This window comes from Galleria mellonella, unplaced genomic scaffold (genome assembly GCF_026898425.1).
Source record: "Galleria mellonella isolate WM207_F2 unplaced genomic scaffold, CSIRO_AGI_GalMel_v1 utg184, whole genome shotgun sequence".
In the NCBI taxonomy this organism is placed as follows: domain Eukaryota; kingdom Metazoa; phylum Arthropoda; class Insecta; order Lepidoptera; family Pyralidae; genus Galleria; species Galleria mellonella.
In genome coordinates, this window is record NW_026442025.1 from 7046622 (window position 1) to 7064218 (window position 17597).

Sequence of the window (17597 nt, forward strand, 5' to 3'; positions counted from 1 at the left end):
AAAGAAATGATGCATTACATGTATTTCTCCATCACCACACAGCATACTTGTACACATAATTTAGTAAATTATTATAGGAATTTTTATAAGCAATCATATTTACATAATTTCCACTAATAAATCACTAAATGTATGTCAATGTGAAATTGTGACGAAAATTGTAATAACTTATTTAAAAATATATAATGCTTTAAAATTTACATCCGTTCATAATTTCCTTTAACGACAAATAGGAAATTATAATAGTCCATACTAAATAGTGTCCTTGTCATCAAGATATATATATTATTTTTTATTACTTACTCTTATTACTAGCTTTTTGCCCATTACTTTGTACGTATGGATTTCAGGAGCAGAAAAATCAATGAAAATTGTCGCTTCTAGATAGCGTATCGAAATAAAACCTACACCAGTTGTTAAGTTATTTCTTCAGGAATATAACTGTGAATATCATAGTCTTCAGGAATGACAACGCATGAGGGGTATAATCGTAGAAACAGTATACTCTGTTATGTCCATGGTACTGCTAATGTCTATAGGCGACGGTTACCACTTTCCATCAGGTGGGCCGTCAGCTTGTTTGCCATTCTAAGTTGCATAAAAAAAAATCATATCCAATTTTGTGGAGTGATTTTTGCGTGATACCAGAAAAGATATAGACGGACGGACAGACGGACAATGATCTTATTGAGACCCCTTATAGTATATTTTTTTCTAAATACGAACACTTCTCATGTACCGACATCGCCTAGTTACAGTTTGATTATAAGTAGTAAGATAAGACAGCCGGTGTTATATTTTTATAAAACAATACTTTACCTATAGGTTTCAAGAATAGCGAAACAATGAAACTATCTGGTTACTAACTGGTTAAACTGAGCCCAGTCTATGTACATATTCATTTCCATATTTTTTTATATAAATAATTGTTGTGATTATCCAGGTATCGTGTGCCAGCACATCCCTTGAAGTGTCAGCAGGTGTTGGCAAACAAGAAGAGACACACACCCTTAAACTGAAGCCTTTCATGGTGGACATGCTGGATGTGGTCGCAGTGCAGGGTCCTGGTGGTGGTGTCGAGTGCTGGATGGATATACAAAAAGGAGTCTTCCCAAATGTAAGTTTTGATAAATATTTAAAGGATAATGGATGAAGGTGGCGTCATTTTTGACAGATTTGAATTAATTTGAATAAGCATTTATAGAAAAGGTATATTTAAAAAAATCACTTTAAATAAATAAATTTACTATAAACATATTGCAGATGAAATATTTGAGTTTAAAAATTTTATACCTTTACGTAAAATCTAAAATTCATAATAAAAGTTGAACTTACAATTGTCCATGTCATGGCTATGCAGCTAAAGATTTATATTTTAGAAAGCTAATGAATCGTGGGATATCTACCTACGCCTAATCTAAGGAACCTAGCATGAAATTAAGTACTTAGATGTTTTATTAAAATAACCATTACATAAATTTCAGACTACTCCTCTCAAGGATTCGATCAAGATTGGCGAGTATCTTACCATACTAGTGTACCTAAAAGATGTCAGGAACCAGTTTAACCTTAAGATACATGACTGCTGGGCGTACGACAACGAAAATTACGATGGCCCTAAAACAAATAAAATACAACTGACCGACAAAGAAGGTTGTCCTAAGTAAGTACCAAAACATTATTAAATTAATAACGCAAGTCAGCCGTATGGTTCCGGTACAGAATAGACTACCCCTTCCTTTCCCGGGGGTCTCGTAAAAGGCGACTAAGGCATTAACTTCCCTTAGTCATCTCGGTCAAGGGAGGAGTAGCCCTCTTAAAACATTACCAACCAGCAACCAGCCTAACTGCGGTTGCCAACACGCCTGCAAAATGTTGCAACTACTGGCAAAGCCTCTCAAAAAAGAAGGCTATGTTCAGCAATGAACAGTCAACGGCTGATATCATAATCATTATCATCGAAAACATAAGAATAACACAATTTTTGTGAATAAAATAGAGTAACAAAACAATTTTTACACCAAACAGAAATTTAAGAAAAATGTCGGGCCTCGAAGGCTAGTCTAAATCAAACTTTATAAACTTACAAGTCACAGTCGAGATAAATGATGTTATATGTATTTTTCCATTTAAATATAATCTATACCAATTTAAGTCAAATATAAATTGACTAATCGTGGGTCCGCGAGCCCCATCTTAGACCACATTATCAATTTCCAATAGTTGAGATCGTGAACAATCACGAGGCCCTTCAATAATAAAAAAAGAAAAAAGACTAAAATGTTGACACAATTCAATTATATATTATCATGTATTATCAAATTATCAATAATTAATATATTTTAATTTCCAAATAAAATACATATATCAATAAAGATTATTAACTCCAATTTGTGATTCTAAGAAATAAAATCATCAGCAGCAACCAGCACCAGCATTGCTAGCAATTGGAACTGAATAGAAAAATTATCTATCATATATCTAAACTAATATTTTAAAGAGCAAAATTCAGTTGTTTCTTTGGCACACAAAAGGTACTCAGCCGATTTTAAAAATTATTTTACCTATAAAAAGCTACATTATCTACAAGTTACATAGACTATATGTTATTTGAGAACATTCTATCTATTCTACCAATACGAAGCCGGGCCTGATCTAGTGTTAAATTTAAATTGATATAAAACAAATGCATTTTCAAAGAGGGTTGACGTCAGGCAGGCAACCGATCGTAGAAGTATAAGCCAAGTCTTTTTGTAATATCTATAAAAAACATATTACGTCGACCCTAATAAATAATTGGGATAAGAGCAATAGTAAGATGCTGATGATGATAAAACAAATTTCTTCACAGAAAAAAGAAACTCATTGATCTCTGGCAAAAATCAACAAACACAGGAAACAGCGGCGCCACATTGATTGCTTACAGCAAAGTCAGTGCTTTCAGATTCCCAGAAACGGATCAAGTGTATCTCACTTGTAATGTCGAGGTAAATTAAAGTAAACTATTTAAATCGTCACTCTTTTTTTCCTCATGGGAGAGAGAAATACTAGTATTCTGTGATACTCTTCTGTGTTGTGTTCTATGCTACGAAGTAGCTGTGCTCTCATAACTATATTTCGATTTAGAAGGTATACTACCGTGATGGAAATAACATTATAAGGTACACAGGCATAACACTGTATTCCTTAAGAGTAACAACTCGTCAGGAGTACCGTGGGTATTACACCGTATTCGGTGATCTATGATATCCTTTCCTCAGATATAAAAAAATTGCATCAAACTGTGTGATTTACCAGTACCTTTTCATTCCGAAGTTAATTTTAAAATAAAAACATAAAAACTTGTTTTCCAAAGTTTAGAAAATAGAAATGAAATGTAAATAATGCTTTTTTTCAGTTATGTACAAATAATTGCGATGCCAACTGCCAAGGAATTACAGGTGAAATCAGCACAACGTATAGACCTCAACAGCAATGTTACCCTGGTTCATCAGATCCTCGATGTCAACAAAAACCTGATTGTTATCCGGGATCCCAAGATCCACGTTGTCCTGGAACGTCGTCAACTGCACGTCCTACTTGTTATCCTGGTAGTACTGACCCGAAGTGTTCAAAATCAACAACGCCCTCTCTACTGAATTGTTATCCTGGAAATACCGACCCAAGATGTCCAAAACTAACTACACCTTCCCCACCTAACTGTTATCCTGGTAGCATAGACCCAAGATGTCCTCAACCAACAACCACAGGTCGTCCGAACTGCTATCCAGGTAGCGCAGACCCAAGGTGTCCCCAATCCATAACTACTCCTCGTCCAAACTGCTACCCAGGTAGCACAGATTCAAGATGTCCAAGACCTTCAACAACTTCTCAGCCTACTTGTTATCCTAGCAGTACAGACCCAAGGTGTCCAAAACCAACTACACCTTCTCAAACTAACTGCTATCCTGGCTCGCCAGATCCTCAATGTTCTATATCAACTCAAACAACAAAAGGTTCTTGTTTCCCAGGATCTAATGACCCCAGTTGTCCCAAAACGATCACTCCAACAACTCCAGTGTCTCCTAATTGTTTTCCTGGAACAACAGATCCTCGCTGTCCTAGCCCATTTACTACAACTCCTAAAGTCAATTGTTATCCTGGTTCCACAGATCCAAAATGTCCAAAACTAACAACACCATCCCAACCCACCTGTTTCCCAGGCAGCACAGATCCCAGATGTCCAAAACCTACAACTCCTTCTCAACCCAACTGCTACCCAGGTAGCACAGATCCAAGATGTCCAAAACCAACAACGCCCTCTCAACCTAACTGCTACCCAGGTAGCACAGATCCAAGATGTCCAAAACCAACAACTCCTTCTCAGCCCAACTGCTACCCAGGTAGCACAGATCCAAGATGTCCAAAACCAACAACGCCTTCTCAACCTAACTGCTACCCAGGTAGTGCAGATCCAAGATGTCCAAAACCAACAACACCTTCTCAACCTAACTGTTATCCTGGATCTCCAGATCCTAACTGCCCAAAGCCATCGCAACCTTCCACACTTACACCGTCTACTTATTTACCACCATCGACGTCACAACCAAAATGTTTCTCCGGATCTAGTGATCCTCGTTGTATCAAATCAACAACTGTTGCTCCACTAGGTTGTTATCCTGGAAGTACAGATCCAAAATGTTATCGGATAACATCCACAGCTAGTCCTACTTGTTATCCAGGTAGCTCTGATCCGAGATGTAGTCTGTCTACTTCGTCACCTAAGACCTGAATGCTATCCGGGTTCAAAAGATTCACGATGTTCACGACCAATAGGTACAACTACATCAAGATTACCCACGTATTTACCTTCCTCTACTCCACAGTTAACTACCTCTGCCTTAATCACGCCAAGATGTTTCCCTGGAAGTACAGATGTCAGATGTCCACAGCCCACAACATCACGACCAAACTGTTACCCAGGCAGCTTAGATCCACGTTGTCCTCAAATAACTACAACTACATCTAAACCAGTCTGTTATCCGGGCTCTCCTAATCCAAATTGTCCACAACCATCTCGTCCCACTACTCTAAATCCTCCTACCTACCTTCCACCATCTACAACGGGTATCAAGTGTTATCCAGGATCCTCAAATCCCAAATGTACTCAATCAACTACACTGCGCCCCAACTGCTACCCTGGCAGTACAGACCCAAGTTGTTCTCAACCAACAATAACGGTTCGTCCTAAATGCTATCCTGGTAGTACCGACCCAAGGTGTCCTCAGCCATCAACCACAGCTCGTCCCAACTGTTATTCTGGTAGCACAGATCCAAGGTGTCCTCAACCAACAACTACAGGTCGTCCAAACTGCTATCCTGGTAGCACAGACTCAAATTGTCCTCAAACAACAACTACTTCCCGTCCAAACTGTTACCCTGGCAGCACAGATCCAAGGTGTCCTCAACCAACAACTACAACTCGTCCGAACTGCTATCCTGGTAGCAAAGACCCAAGATGTCCTCAACCAACAACTCCAGCTCGTCCCAACTGCTATCCTGGTAGCACTGACCCAAGATGTCCTCAATCAACAACTACTCCCCGTCCAAACTGCTACCCAGGCAGTACAGATCCAAGATGTCCACAAACAACATCACCTTCTCAACCCAACTGCTACCCAGGTAATAAAGATCCAAGGTGCCCTCAACCAACAACCACAGCTCGTCCCACTTGCTATCCTGGTAGCACAGATCCAAGATGTCCTCAATCAACAAGCACAGCTCGTCCTGACTGCTATCCTGGTAGCACTGACCCAAAATGTCCCCAACCTACAACTTCTCCTCGTCCAAACTGCTACCCAGGCAGTACAGATCCAAGATGTCCAAAACCAACAACACCTTCTCAACCCAACTGCTACCCAGGTAGTAGAGATCCAAGGTGCCCTCAACCAACAACAACAGCTCGTCCCAACTGCTATCCTGGTAGCACAGATCCAAGATGTCCCCAACCTACAACTACTCCTCGCCCAAACTGCTACCCAGGCAGCACAGATCCAAAATGTCCAAAACCAACAATACCTACACGTCCAAACTGCTACCCTGGTAGTACTGATACAAGATGTTCTAAGTCAACAACTCAAAAACCAATATGTTATCCAGGCTCACCTGACCCTAATTGCCCACAAGTATCTCGACCTACTACATTAACGCCTCCTACTTATTTACCGCCATCAACATCACGACCAAAGTGTTACCCAGGTTCTACTGATACTCAGTGTTCTCAACCAACAACCACATCTCGTCCTAACTGTTATCCTGGAAGTACAGATCCCAGATGTCCACAATCAACAACTATACGTCCCAAATGCTATCCAGGATCTACAGACCCTAACTGTCCCATATCGACAACATCAACTCGCCCCAATTGTTACCCTGGTAGTACAGATTCAAGATGTTCTCAACCGTTAACTACTGCTCGTCCTAACTGTTATCGCGGTAGTACTGACCCAAGGTGTCCAAAACCAACACCGCCTTCTCAACCTAATTGCTACCCAGGTAGTACAGACTCAAGATGTCCTAAACCAACCACACCTTCTCAATCTAACTGCTACCCAGGTAGCACAGACCCAAGGTGTTCAAAACCAACAATACCTTCTCAACCTAATTGTTACCCGGATAACACAGATCCAAGATGTCCAAAACCAACAACGCCTTCTCAACCTAATTGCTATCCTGGCAGCACAGACGTAAGATGTCCGCAACAAACAACTACAGGTCGACCCACTTGCTATCCTGGTAGCACAGATCCAAGATGTCCTCAATCAACCACCCAAAAAGCTGTATGTTACCCTGGCTCTCCTGACCCTAAATGTCCACAACCATCTAGGCCTACTACATTAACGCCTCCTACATATTTGCCGCCACCAACATTATCAACAACAACATCCCGCCCCAATTGTTATCCTGGTAGCACAGACCCAAGGTGTCCCCAACCTACAACTACTCCTCGTCCAAGCTGCTACCCAGGTAGCACAGATCCAAGATGTCCAAAACCAACAACGCCTTCTCAACCCAACTGCTATCCAGGTAGTACAGATCTAAGGTGTCTTAAACCCACAACGCCTACCCAACCCAACTGCTATCCAGATAGTACAGATCCAAGATGTCCTCAACCAACAACTATAGCCCGTCCCATCTGCTCTCCTGGTAGCATAGATCCAAGATGTCCCCAACCTACAACTACTCCTCGACCAAACTGCTACCCAGGTAGCACAGATCCCAGATGTCCAAAACCAACATCGCCTTCTCAACCCAACTGCTACCCAGGTAGCACAGACCCACGATGTCCAAAACCTACAACACCTTCCCAACCCAAATGCTATCCAGGTAGTACAGATCCACGATGTCCAAAACCCACAACACCTTCTCAACCCAACTGCCATCCAGGTAGTACAGATCCAAGGTGTCCTCAACCAACAACTGTAGCTCGTCCCAACTGCTCTCCTGGTAGCACGGACCCAAGGTGTCCCCAACCTACAACTACTCCTCGTCCAAACTGCTACCCAGGTAGCACAGATCCAAGATGTCCAAAACCAACATCGCCTTCTCAACCCAACTGCTACCCAGGTAGCACAAATCCACGATGTCCAAAACCCACAACTCCTTCTCAACCCAACTGCTATCCAGGTAGTACAGATCCACGATGTCCAAAACCCACAACACCTTCTCAACCCAACTGCTATCCAGGTAGTACAGATCCAAGGTGTCCTCAACCAACAACTACTCCTCGTCCCAACTGCTACCCTGGTAGCACAGATCCAAGATGTCCAAAACCGACAACACCTTCTCAACCCAACTGCTATCCAGGTAGTACAGATCCTCGATGTCCAAAACCCACAACACCTTCTCAACCCAACTGCTATCCAGGTAGTACAGATCCAAGGTGTCCTCAACCAACAACTGTAGCTCGTCCCAACTGCTCTCCTGGTAGCTCGGACCCAAGGTGTCCCCAACCTACAACTACTTCTCGTCCCAACTGCTACCCTGGTAGCACAGATTCACGATGTCCAAAACCCACATCGCCTCCCCAACCCAACTGTTATCCAGGTAGTACAGATCCAAGGTGTCCTCAACCAACAACTACAGCTCGACCCAACTGCTATCCTGGTAGCACAGACCAAAGGTGCCCTCAACTATCAACTACTTCTCGTCCAAACTGCTACCCAGGCAGCACAGACCCCAGATGTCCAAAACCAACAACACCTTCACATCCTAATTGCTATCCTGGAAATAAAGATCCCAAATGTCCTCAAACCTCTACTCAGAAGCCAACATGTTATCCCGGCTCACCAGATCCAGGTTGTCCGCAACCCTCTCGTCCAACTACATTAACTCCCCCCACGTATTTGCCACCATCGACTTCAAGGCCTAATTGTTACCCAGGATCAACTGACATCAGATGTCCTCAAGCAACAACCACACCTCGTCCCAAATGCTATCCAGGATCTACGGACCCCAAATGCCCAACACCCGCGACATCATCTCGCCCAAAGTGCTATCCTGGTAGCACAGACCCAAGATGCCCTCAACCAACGACTACGCCTCGCCCCAGCTGCTATCCTGGTAGCACAGATCCAAGGTGTCCCCAGCGAACAACCACAACTCAACCAACAACTACTTCTCGTCTTAACTGCTATCCTGGTAACACCAACCCAAGGTGTGCCCAACCAACAACTACTCCTCGTCCAAACTGTTACCCTGGTAGCACAGACCCAAGATGTCCTCAGCCAACAACTACAGCTCGTCCTAACTGCTATCCTGGTAGCAAAGACCCAAGGTGCTCCCAAACAATCACGACTCCGCGTCCTAACTGCTATCCCGGCTCACCAAACCCTAATTGTCCACAACCATCACGTCCTACTACACTGATTCCTCCTACTTATTTACCGCCATCAACGTCAAGGCCTATTTGTTATCCAGGATCTTCAGACTCTCGTTGTCCGAAACCAACAACCACATCTGGCCCCGACTGTTATTCCGGTAGCACAGACCCAAGGTGTCCTCAACCTACAACTACTCCTCGTCCAAACTGCTACCCAGGCAGTACAGATCCAAGATGTCCAAAACCAACAACACCCTCTCAACCTAACTGCTACCCAGGTAACACAGATCCAAGATGTCCAAAACCAACATCACCCTCTCAACCTAGCTGCTATCCAGGTAGCACAGATCCAAGATGTCCGCAGCCATCAACCACAGCTCGTCCCAACTGCTATCCTGGTAGCACAGATCCAAGGTGTCCTCAACCTACACCTACTCCTCGTCCAAACTGCTACCCAGGCAGTACAGATCCAAGATGTCCAAAACCAACAACACCCTCTCAACCTAACTGCTACCCAGGTAGCACAGATCCAAGATGTCCAAAACCAACATCACCCTCTCAACCTAGCTGCTACCCAGGTAGCACAGATCCAAGATGTCCTCAGCCATCAACCACAGCTCGTCCCAACTGCTATCTTGGTAACACAGACCCAAGGTGTCCTCAACCTACAACTACTCCTCGTCCAAACTGCTACCCAGGCAGTACAGATCCAAGATGTCCGAAACCAACAACGCCTTCACAAACTAACTGCTACCCAGGTAGCACAGATCCAAGATGTCCAAAACCAACATCACCCTCTCAACCTAGCTGCTACCCAGGTAGCACAGATCCAAGATGTCCTCAGCCATCAACCACAGCTCGTCCCAACTGCTATCCTGGTAGCACAGACCCAAGATGTCCAAAACCAACAACGCCTTCTCAACCCAAGTGCTACCCAGGTACTACAGATCCAAGGTGCCCTCAACCAACAACCACAGCTCGTCCCAACTGCTACCCTGGTAGCACAGACCCAAGATGTCCAAAACCAACAACGCCTTCTCAACCCAACTGCTATCCAGGTAGTACAGATCCAAGGTGTCCTAAACCCACAACGCCTACCCAACCCAACTGCTATCCAGGTAGTACAGATCCAAGATGTCCCCAACCAACAACTGCAGCCCGTCCCATCTGCTCTCCTGGTAGCACAGACCCAAGGTGTCCTCAACCTACAACTACTTCTCATCCAAACTGCTACCCAGGCAGTACAGATCCAAGATGTCCGAAACCAACAACACCTTCACAAGCTAACTGCTACCCAGGTAGCACAGATCCAAGATGTCCAAAACCAACATCACCTTCTCAACCTAGCTGCTACCCAGGTAGCACAGATCCAAGGTGTCCCCAACCTACAACTACTCCTCGTCCAAACTGCTACCCAGGCAATACAGATCCAAGATGTCCACAACCAACAACACCTTCTCAACCCAACTGCTACCCAGCCAGTAGAGATCCAAGGTGCCCTCAACCAACAACCACAGCTCGTCCCAACTGCTATTCTGGTAGCACAGACCCAAGATGTCCGCAGCCAACAACCACAGCTCGTCCCAACTGCTATCCTGGTAGCTCAGATCCTAGATGTCCTAAAACAACTACTCAGAAACCTGTATGTTACCCTGGATCACCAGACCCTAATTGCCCACAACCACCTCGACCTTCTACATTGACACCACCTACTTATCTACCACCATCATCTTCACGGCCTAACTGCTATCAAGGATCTACAGATCCCAGGTGTCCTAAACCAACAACTTCACAGCCCAACTGTTATCCAGGTAGTACCGATCCTAGGTGCCCTAGACCCACACCTTCGAAGCCAATATGTTATCCAGGATCACGTGATCATAACTGCCCTCAGCCATCTCAACCAACAACTACAGTACCTCCAATATATTCTTCGACTATTCAAAATTGTCTCCCAGGTTCAACAGATCCACGTTGTCCTAAAACACCAACAACGTCAGTTACAGTTCCACCAACTACTCTACCACAATGCTATCCTGGTTCTACAGATCCTAGATGTTCTAAAACAAGTCCGCCTAAACCAGTATGCTATCCAGGATCTCCTGATCCAAATTGTCAAGAACCGACAAGACCTTCAACTGTAACACCTCCCCGACCTACATCTAGACCTAACTGTTATCCAGGTTCATCGGATCCTAGGTGCCCAAAATCAACACCACAATCCCCTACTTCTACTCCTAGTTCATGTTATCCCGGGTCCAGAGACCCTAACTGTCCTCAGCCTTTCCGACCTAGTAGCACTAATCCTCCATCTACGTACCTTCCCCCATTCCCAGCAGAGAATGAAGTAAAGTCACCTAGAGTTGGAAGACTAGCTTCTAAGAATATTGATTATTATGACGAATCACAGTCAGAAATTGGTAAGTTATATTGAAAGCGTTAACGTAATATATTAACAATTATTGTTTTATTGATTTGAGAATATTATTTACAGATAACTTCGAATTTGCTAGAACGAAACCACGTTCAAGACCCGTAAGAGACGTGAGCCATATAAATGAAACTATCGCCCCTTCTGTTAGTGGATCAGCTCTTATATTTTTATCAGTCGGCTCTGTCGTCGTCTTGGCACTGTCGCTAACGATCGCTGTTCATCTTTACAGAAGATATAAAAAATCCGTCACAATAAAAAATAATAGCGCTCAAAGTATTTGTTAATAAAGGTACATCATAATTTACCAGTAATATTGTGATATTATAACTTTAATTTACATTGCAATTCTCTCGAATTGCCAAGTGGCAAACATTTAGCACTAAATATTGATGCTGCCTAGTAAGAATTACCTATATTTTATTCTTAGTAATAATTTTATTGTCTATGTGAACTATCACTGCCTTTTAGCTTTTAAATAAAACAGGCTCTAAGCTAGTATGCCTATTTTATATATATAAAATAGTGCCATAAATATAACCAGTTTGAACATCCTCTGAAATTGTATATTTTTCATTCCCTAGTCAAAGTACAAACATATTATTAATTATTATACTTTGTATATTTTCCAAATATGGTATTATGTACTTGTATAATATATGAGAAAATGATATTAAATATAATATCTACATTGTGATAACTATTTGTAAATATATGTTTGTCAGTATGTCGATGTGGCCATTCAATGTATAGAAATATGTTCATAATAATTGATTATTTTAAAATTGTGTTTCTTTTGATTACGTGTGCATTTTGTGATGTAGAAAAGATACGAGTACAATAAATTAACGAATAACTGCTTTTTATCGAATTAACTACAACACAAAATGTATTGAAAATCATAATTTGAATTTTGTTTAGTCATAAGATTGCTTTTCGAGTCAATCTAAGTAAAACATTCTATGAATGTAATTTGTGTTTTATTTATCCTATTATGAAACGTAAGTTCGCGAACAATAAAATAAAATCATTGCTATTGATAATATAAATTTCTTACAAATATAGATTATATTATAAATTTGAATATATAAATGGTCTTAAAACATGACTGTAATATAACAAATAATACAAAATGAGATGATACAACGTAAACTCCATACTCTCCCTGAAAAAGACTTCCGATTGAAATTAAAATGTCGGGAATAATAAATATTGTAAGTTCATTAAACTTCTGTTATCCAATTATAAATATAATACTGCATATACCATAGACTTAATATAACTTACTTCTTCATAACCTAGAGGCGTATGATTGCTAAATATTTATCTCAGTACCGGGTACAGTCACGAACACAGTGTAAAATATAATAGGTGTAAAATATAAAAAAATATAATTAATATTGTGCAAAAAATAACGTTGTGGCAGGAAGTTTGATATAAAAACAAAACTACTGTACACATTTTGAGTTTTTCGGAATCAGTCTATACATATATCCTATCAGATAAAAAAATACTTCTTCTAATTGGTTTACAACTGACGGAGTTATGAGGTAACAAACATAAAAAAATACAAGAGAATTGAAAACCTCCTTCTTTTTGAAGTCGGTAGAAACTATGTTGAATTTGTAGGAAAAAATATCAATAATTTTTACAAAGAAAACCTACTTCAATCGTGGCCAAACCAGTTGTTATCATTTAAAAAAAAAACTAGAACCGATTTTGATAACTTTTCTATGGGAGCGATCTGAAAGCATATCCTTTCACATAAAAGTAAAATTTTCCAAATCGGTTCAGATATGACGTAGTTACATAGTGGTGTAGTCACTGACAAACGAAAAATAAACCGAATGAAAAAATAATCGTTATTAGTACCAACATTATCAACTTATAAAACTACAAGCTGTACTCCGTGACTCCGCCCGCCTGTCTCAGTAAATAATGTATCCTAAGTGCTAAGTTAGGATATAACCTACCCGTATACCAAATTTCATTCAAATCCGTTCAGTAGTTTTTGCATGAAAGAGTAACAAACATCCATCGATCCATCGTTACAAACTTTCGAGTTTATTATCCTTAATAATAAATGGTAAAATGTAGTGTTTACCATAAAAACCAAGAGCGTAGACTGTAACTTACCAACACCTAGTTTCTTCGGTCCCAAGTCGCAAGATGTGGTTGTGAGGCCACATAAATAAAAAACCAAACCTCCTTCGAATTCGTATTTTAAATATATATATTTGACGATACAGTGAGAGACGTGCACTTCCAACGGTGTTGAGTGACAGAAGGAACGATGTTACCATGTGTAAAAAAATATTTTATACATTTTATAAATTATTATTTATGTTACCAACAAAGTAAGCTCGTTTGTTTGTTACCTTACAGCGTCTTAAAGACTTAACCAATCACTGAAATATAGTATATATATACTATATAGAACGGAGAAGGAAATAGTAGTATGCACGGTAGTTCCCGGTTAGTAAACATTTCCTAATCACACGAACAAAATCATGGGTAAAAGCTAGTATTAAATAATAATAAAATGAATTTAAATAATAAATATTGTACGAATGCTAGCTCTCCAGCTCACTCTGCCAAAGTTTAACTAGACAAAATTTTAAATTTATGTTAGAATCATTTAAATTGTCGTCACTCGATTCGTGCTTCAATATACATGTAAATCTATCATCCAATAAGCCAATCAGAGGCTTTTGTGTATAAAAAAAGCTCCCTAGAAACTTATTACTAGACGTTATCACACTTATACAAATACTCACCACCTTATTCATAAAAACATACGTCCATAGACTACGGTGAGCCCGTTTACCATTAGACGGGCCGCATGCTTGTTTGCCACTATAGTTGCATAAAAAACGCCTACTAAACTATTTTTGCTATTGAAGTATTTTTTCAATGTCTTTCAAATCGAAAACTTAACGTTAAAGGTAAAACGCTTCAATAACTAAAACACGTTTATGAGTGATTTGACTTTCTTATTAATAGGAACAGAATTTCCTTTGAAAAAGGAAGGGAGGGGGGTTAGTAGTTTTTTTTTATTAGCCATTGAGTTAATACACTTATTTTTAAGAAAAAAAAACCTCATAAATGAAATGATTATTTCTTTATTAAATTTAAATCATTATTAAAATAGATAAAATCAAATGTTATTTTAATGCCCGACCCACCAGAAATGGGTTTAAGTGACTTCGATCCTCTTATGTATTAATTATATTCAGTGAAATTAAATAAGTACTTTTTTAATCTTTATTTTACAATATTTCTAAATAGGTATCTATTTATTAAAACATCATCAAAAGCCTAACTGCTGTTGCCAACCCGCCTGCCAAGCATGGCAACTACTAGCAAAACCCTCCTTATGGGGGAGGCCTATTTTTAGCAGGACGCAGTTAATGGCTGAAATGATGATGATGATGATATAATGATTACCTAAATAAAACTGTACCTATCGCACTCTTAAAAAAAACTAATATCTCAAAGTTGACCAAATAAGAAAAAAAAAGTCTCTTTTTTTAGATAATATAACATGCTAAGAAAAGAAATAATTTCCTTAACTACATTTTGTATCTTTTCCTTTTTAAGGAAGACTCACATTCAACATATCTCCGGTCTTGCATTTTCTACGGCCGAACGTCATTTTACTAATTTTTAAGTTTGTTCAGTTTTTTAATTACTTTAAAAAAGTATAAGCTAATAAAAACCATCCAAAGTGGCAATACAATATTTTACTTTGGAAGGCTCTATCATGCGTTTGCATAAGAATGTTTATTTATTCTTATACATACATATTATATATACATACAATGATCAGAATATATGTCAAATTGTCTATCGTTCAATTAGTTTCAAGCGTATCGGTCCATTTGGTGTGTACATGGGATGGACATGGTATTCCAAAGGCTGATGGTGATATTCCATTTTGAAAGCTTGCACCATCTGAAAGCAAATTGTCTTTGTCAAAATCTTACATAAAATTATTTAGTTATGTATAAAGATATTTTAAAACTAGTCTTCTGTCTGCTACATACATACACGCGTGGATTTCAGAAATAGGAAAACCAATAAAAAAAAATCTCATTGGCATATCAAAATGAAACCTATGCCTGTTATTTAAGTTAGACCTACAGCAACACAGCTGTGAAAACCGCACCTAATTTGGTGTAGTAGTTTTTGCGTGATGTCGTAACAAACATACAGACTTATAAATTTTTCTAAAAAAATTTTTTTAAATATGAATTCAGATATCGTTCAGTTAGTGTGTTTACTAATGGGGAAAAATAGTAAAAAAATCAAAACGATATTTTTATATATTTATTTAAAAAAAAAAAATTTAGTAACATGTAAACAACCAAATATTAAAATAAAATCGATCGTAGGTGCCCAATGCGATTTATAACCCCGGTATCAAATTTGAAACTTCAGATTAAGGGTTAAGTTTGAAGAGTGGAGAAGTACATGATAGTCAATTTCTGAGTAGAGATACAATACGATAGTCCTTAGCAGCGCCGATTTTACTAGCAAGCTGCGTAGGCTTCAGTCTAAGGCGACTGATTTTAGGAGTAGCAAATTTAATGCCAAAAGTTAAAATTTAATTAATTAAACAAAAGTATAATTAACATAATTGCAAAACAGAGTATCGAATCGTAGAGGTCGGTAGAGGCGACAAAATTTGAATAGCCTACTAGCAGCAAATGGGTAAATCCATTACAGGTCCTCAGAAATAGCAACGCTTGATGCGTTTGGGCTTTATAATGTATTCTGTAATGATCGAAGTGCTGTTCATATCTACAAGTTACAGTGATCACTATCAATCAAGTATCTAAGCTGTCAGCTTATTGATCGTGTGTCATATATGATGGAAACATTTGGCATTTATTGCCGTTGTAGTGAGCGTAGCACTCAGTTTGCTGATCATTTTACAAATTAAAGCAGAAGGCACATCTGTCGCCGACACTCGATTTAAAAAAAAGATTTAAAAAATGAAATCTATTATCAAACTAATAATAATGTATATGTAAAAGTCGTATTTCTGTTTGTTTATGCATTTTGTCGCCTCAATGACTTAACCAATCACTAGGATATACACGTAACTATGGGATGAAGAAAAATAAAGACTACGTTTTATCCCGATCATTGTACATATTTCACTCACGCGGACCAAGACATGGGTAAAAGCTAGTATTACTATATATAATATAATATTACCTTACAAATCACAGTATGTATTTCCAATTCAGCAAATCGTCTACCGAGGCACATTCGTTTCCCAAAACCAAAAGGCAGCGATGCGAAAGGATGGTGGTTCTGCCCAGCAGTCCTCTGTATCCATCGTTCAGGGCAGAACTCTGACGCTTTAGTGAAATACTCTTCCGTATTTCCCATAACATAGTGTTGGAAAATCACTTGAGTCTGAAATAATAGAAATATAATTCAAACAGATGTATTAAGGCGAAAGAGGCTTGTTTGAATAATAAAATAAGTATTTCGCGTTCCATTGTTTCTACCTACCCTAATGGGAGACAGACGTGACAAAATGTATGTATGTATGTAAAGGTAAAGTAGCGCTTTCGATCATAGCAAAACACACTAGAAAAATTTCATAGACAGATAATATTGTATATATTTGAATACACAATTATATACCAGAGGGAGACTTTGTACAAAAGTCCTTTGCTTGGGTACCTTTGTCCCATTCTACCGTGAAGCAGTTGTGTTTGCATGGCTGTGTTTCGATTTGAAGGGTGGGATATGGCGTGAATTTATAGGGTACAAAGGAATAACATCTGAGTCCTCAGGAATGGCAACGCATGGGGGGTATCATGGGCGAAACAGTATACTCTGTTATGTCCATGGTACTGCTCATGTCTATAGGCGACGGTTACCACTTTCCATCAGGTGGACCGTCAGCTTGTTTGCCATTCTAAGTTGTATAAAAAAAATTTATTTAGAAGTAAATCTTTCGTAGTAGGTGTTAATGATGTGCGCTTACGTTTTGATGATGAACAGATGATATGATGATGATGATGATGAATAAATACATCTAGTATTTGAAGCGATTTATGGCACTAGGGTAAATAAAATAAATAATAATTTGAAGCGTTGATGTAATATATATTTGATGTTATGCGTTGAAGTTTTGTTTTGCGAGTCAGTTACAATTTTGAAAACCTGAAAGGTCATGTAAATTTTTCCTGCGTTATGATTGGCGTTCTCGCGATGTCGTGATGAGCGGCTCTTGTGACTGGTTGATGTTGTGTGCGTGATTATCTATTTTTAACTTAGCAGTCG

The 17597-nt window shown here is 39.5% G+C and overlaps 2 protein-coding genes across 6 annotated transcripts in view; one reads left to right on the plus strand and one right to left on the minus strand.

The window, feature by feature from the left end:
• Positions 1-12197, plus strand: part of LOC113512168 (mucin-2) — a 91961-nt gene extending 79764 nt beyond the window's left edge. Inside the window, exons 5-11 of the mRNA XM_052893812.1 lie at positions 944-1117; positions 1485-1663; positions 2852-2987; positions 3398-4623; positions 4949-5703; positions 5851-11280; positions 11355-12197. Of these exons, the coding sequence (XP_052749772.1) occupies positions 944-1117; positions 1485-1663; positions 2852-2987; positions 3398-4623; positions 4949-5703; positions 5851-11280; positions 11355-11578 (8124 nt within the window). The 3' untranslated portion in view covers positions 11579-12197. The remainder of the gene's footprint in view (positions 1-943; positions 1118-1484; positions 1664-2851; positions 2988-3397; positions 4624-4948; positions 5704-5850; positions 11281-11354) is intronic.
• Positions 12198-14397: 2200 nt separating this feature from the next.
• LOC113512167 (probable cytochrome P450 49a1) overlaps positions 14398-17597 on the minus strand; it is a 36243-nt gene continuing 33043 nt past the window's right edge. For all 5 annotated transcript variants that reach the window (XM_052893698.1, XM_052893700.1, XM_052893699.1 and 2 more), the window contains exons 12-13: positions 16515-16718; positions 14398-15245 (exon numbers count right to left, since the gene is read on the minus strand). In XM_052893698.1, the coding sequence (XP_052749658.1) occupies positions 15138-15245; positions 16515-16718 (312 nt within the window). In that variant the 3' untranslated portion in view covers positions 14398-15137. The remainder of the gene's footprint in view (positions 15246-16514; positions 16719-17597) is intronic.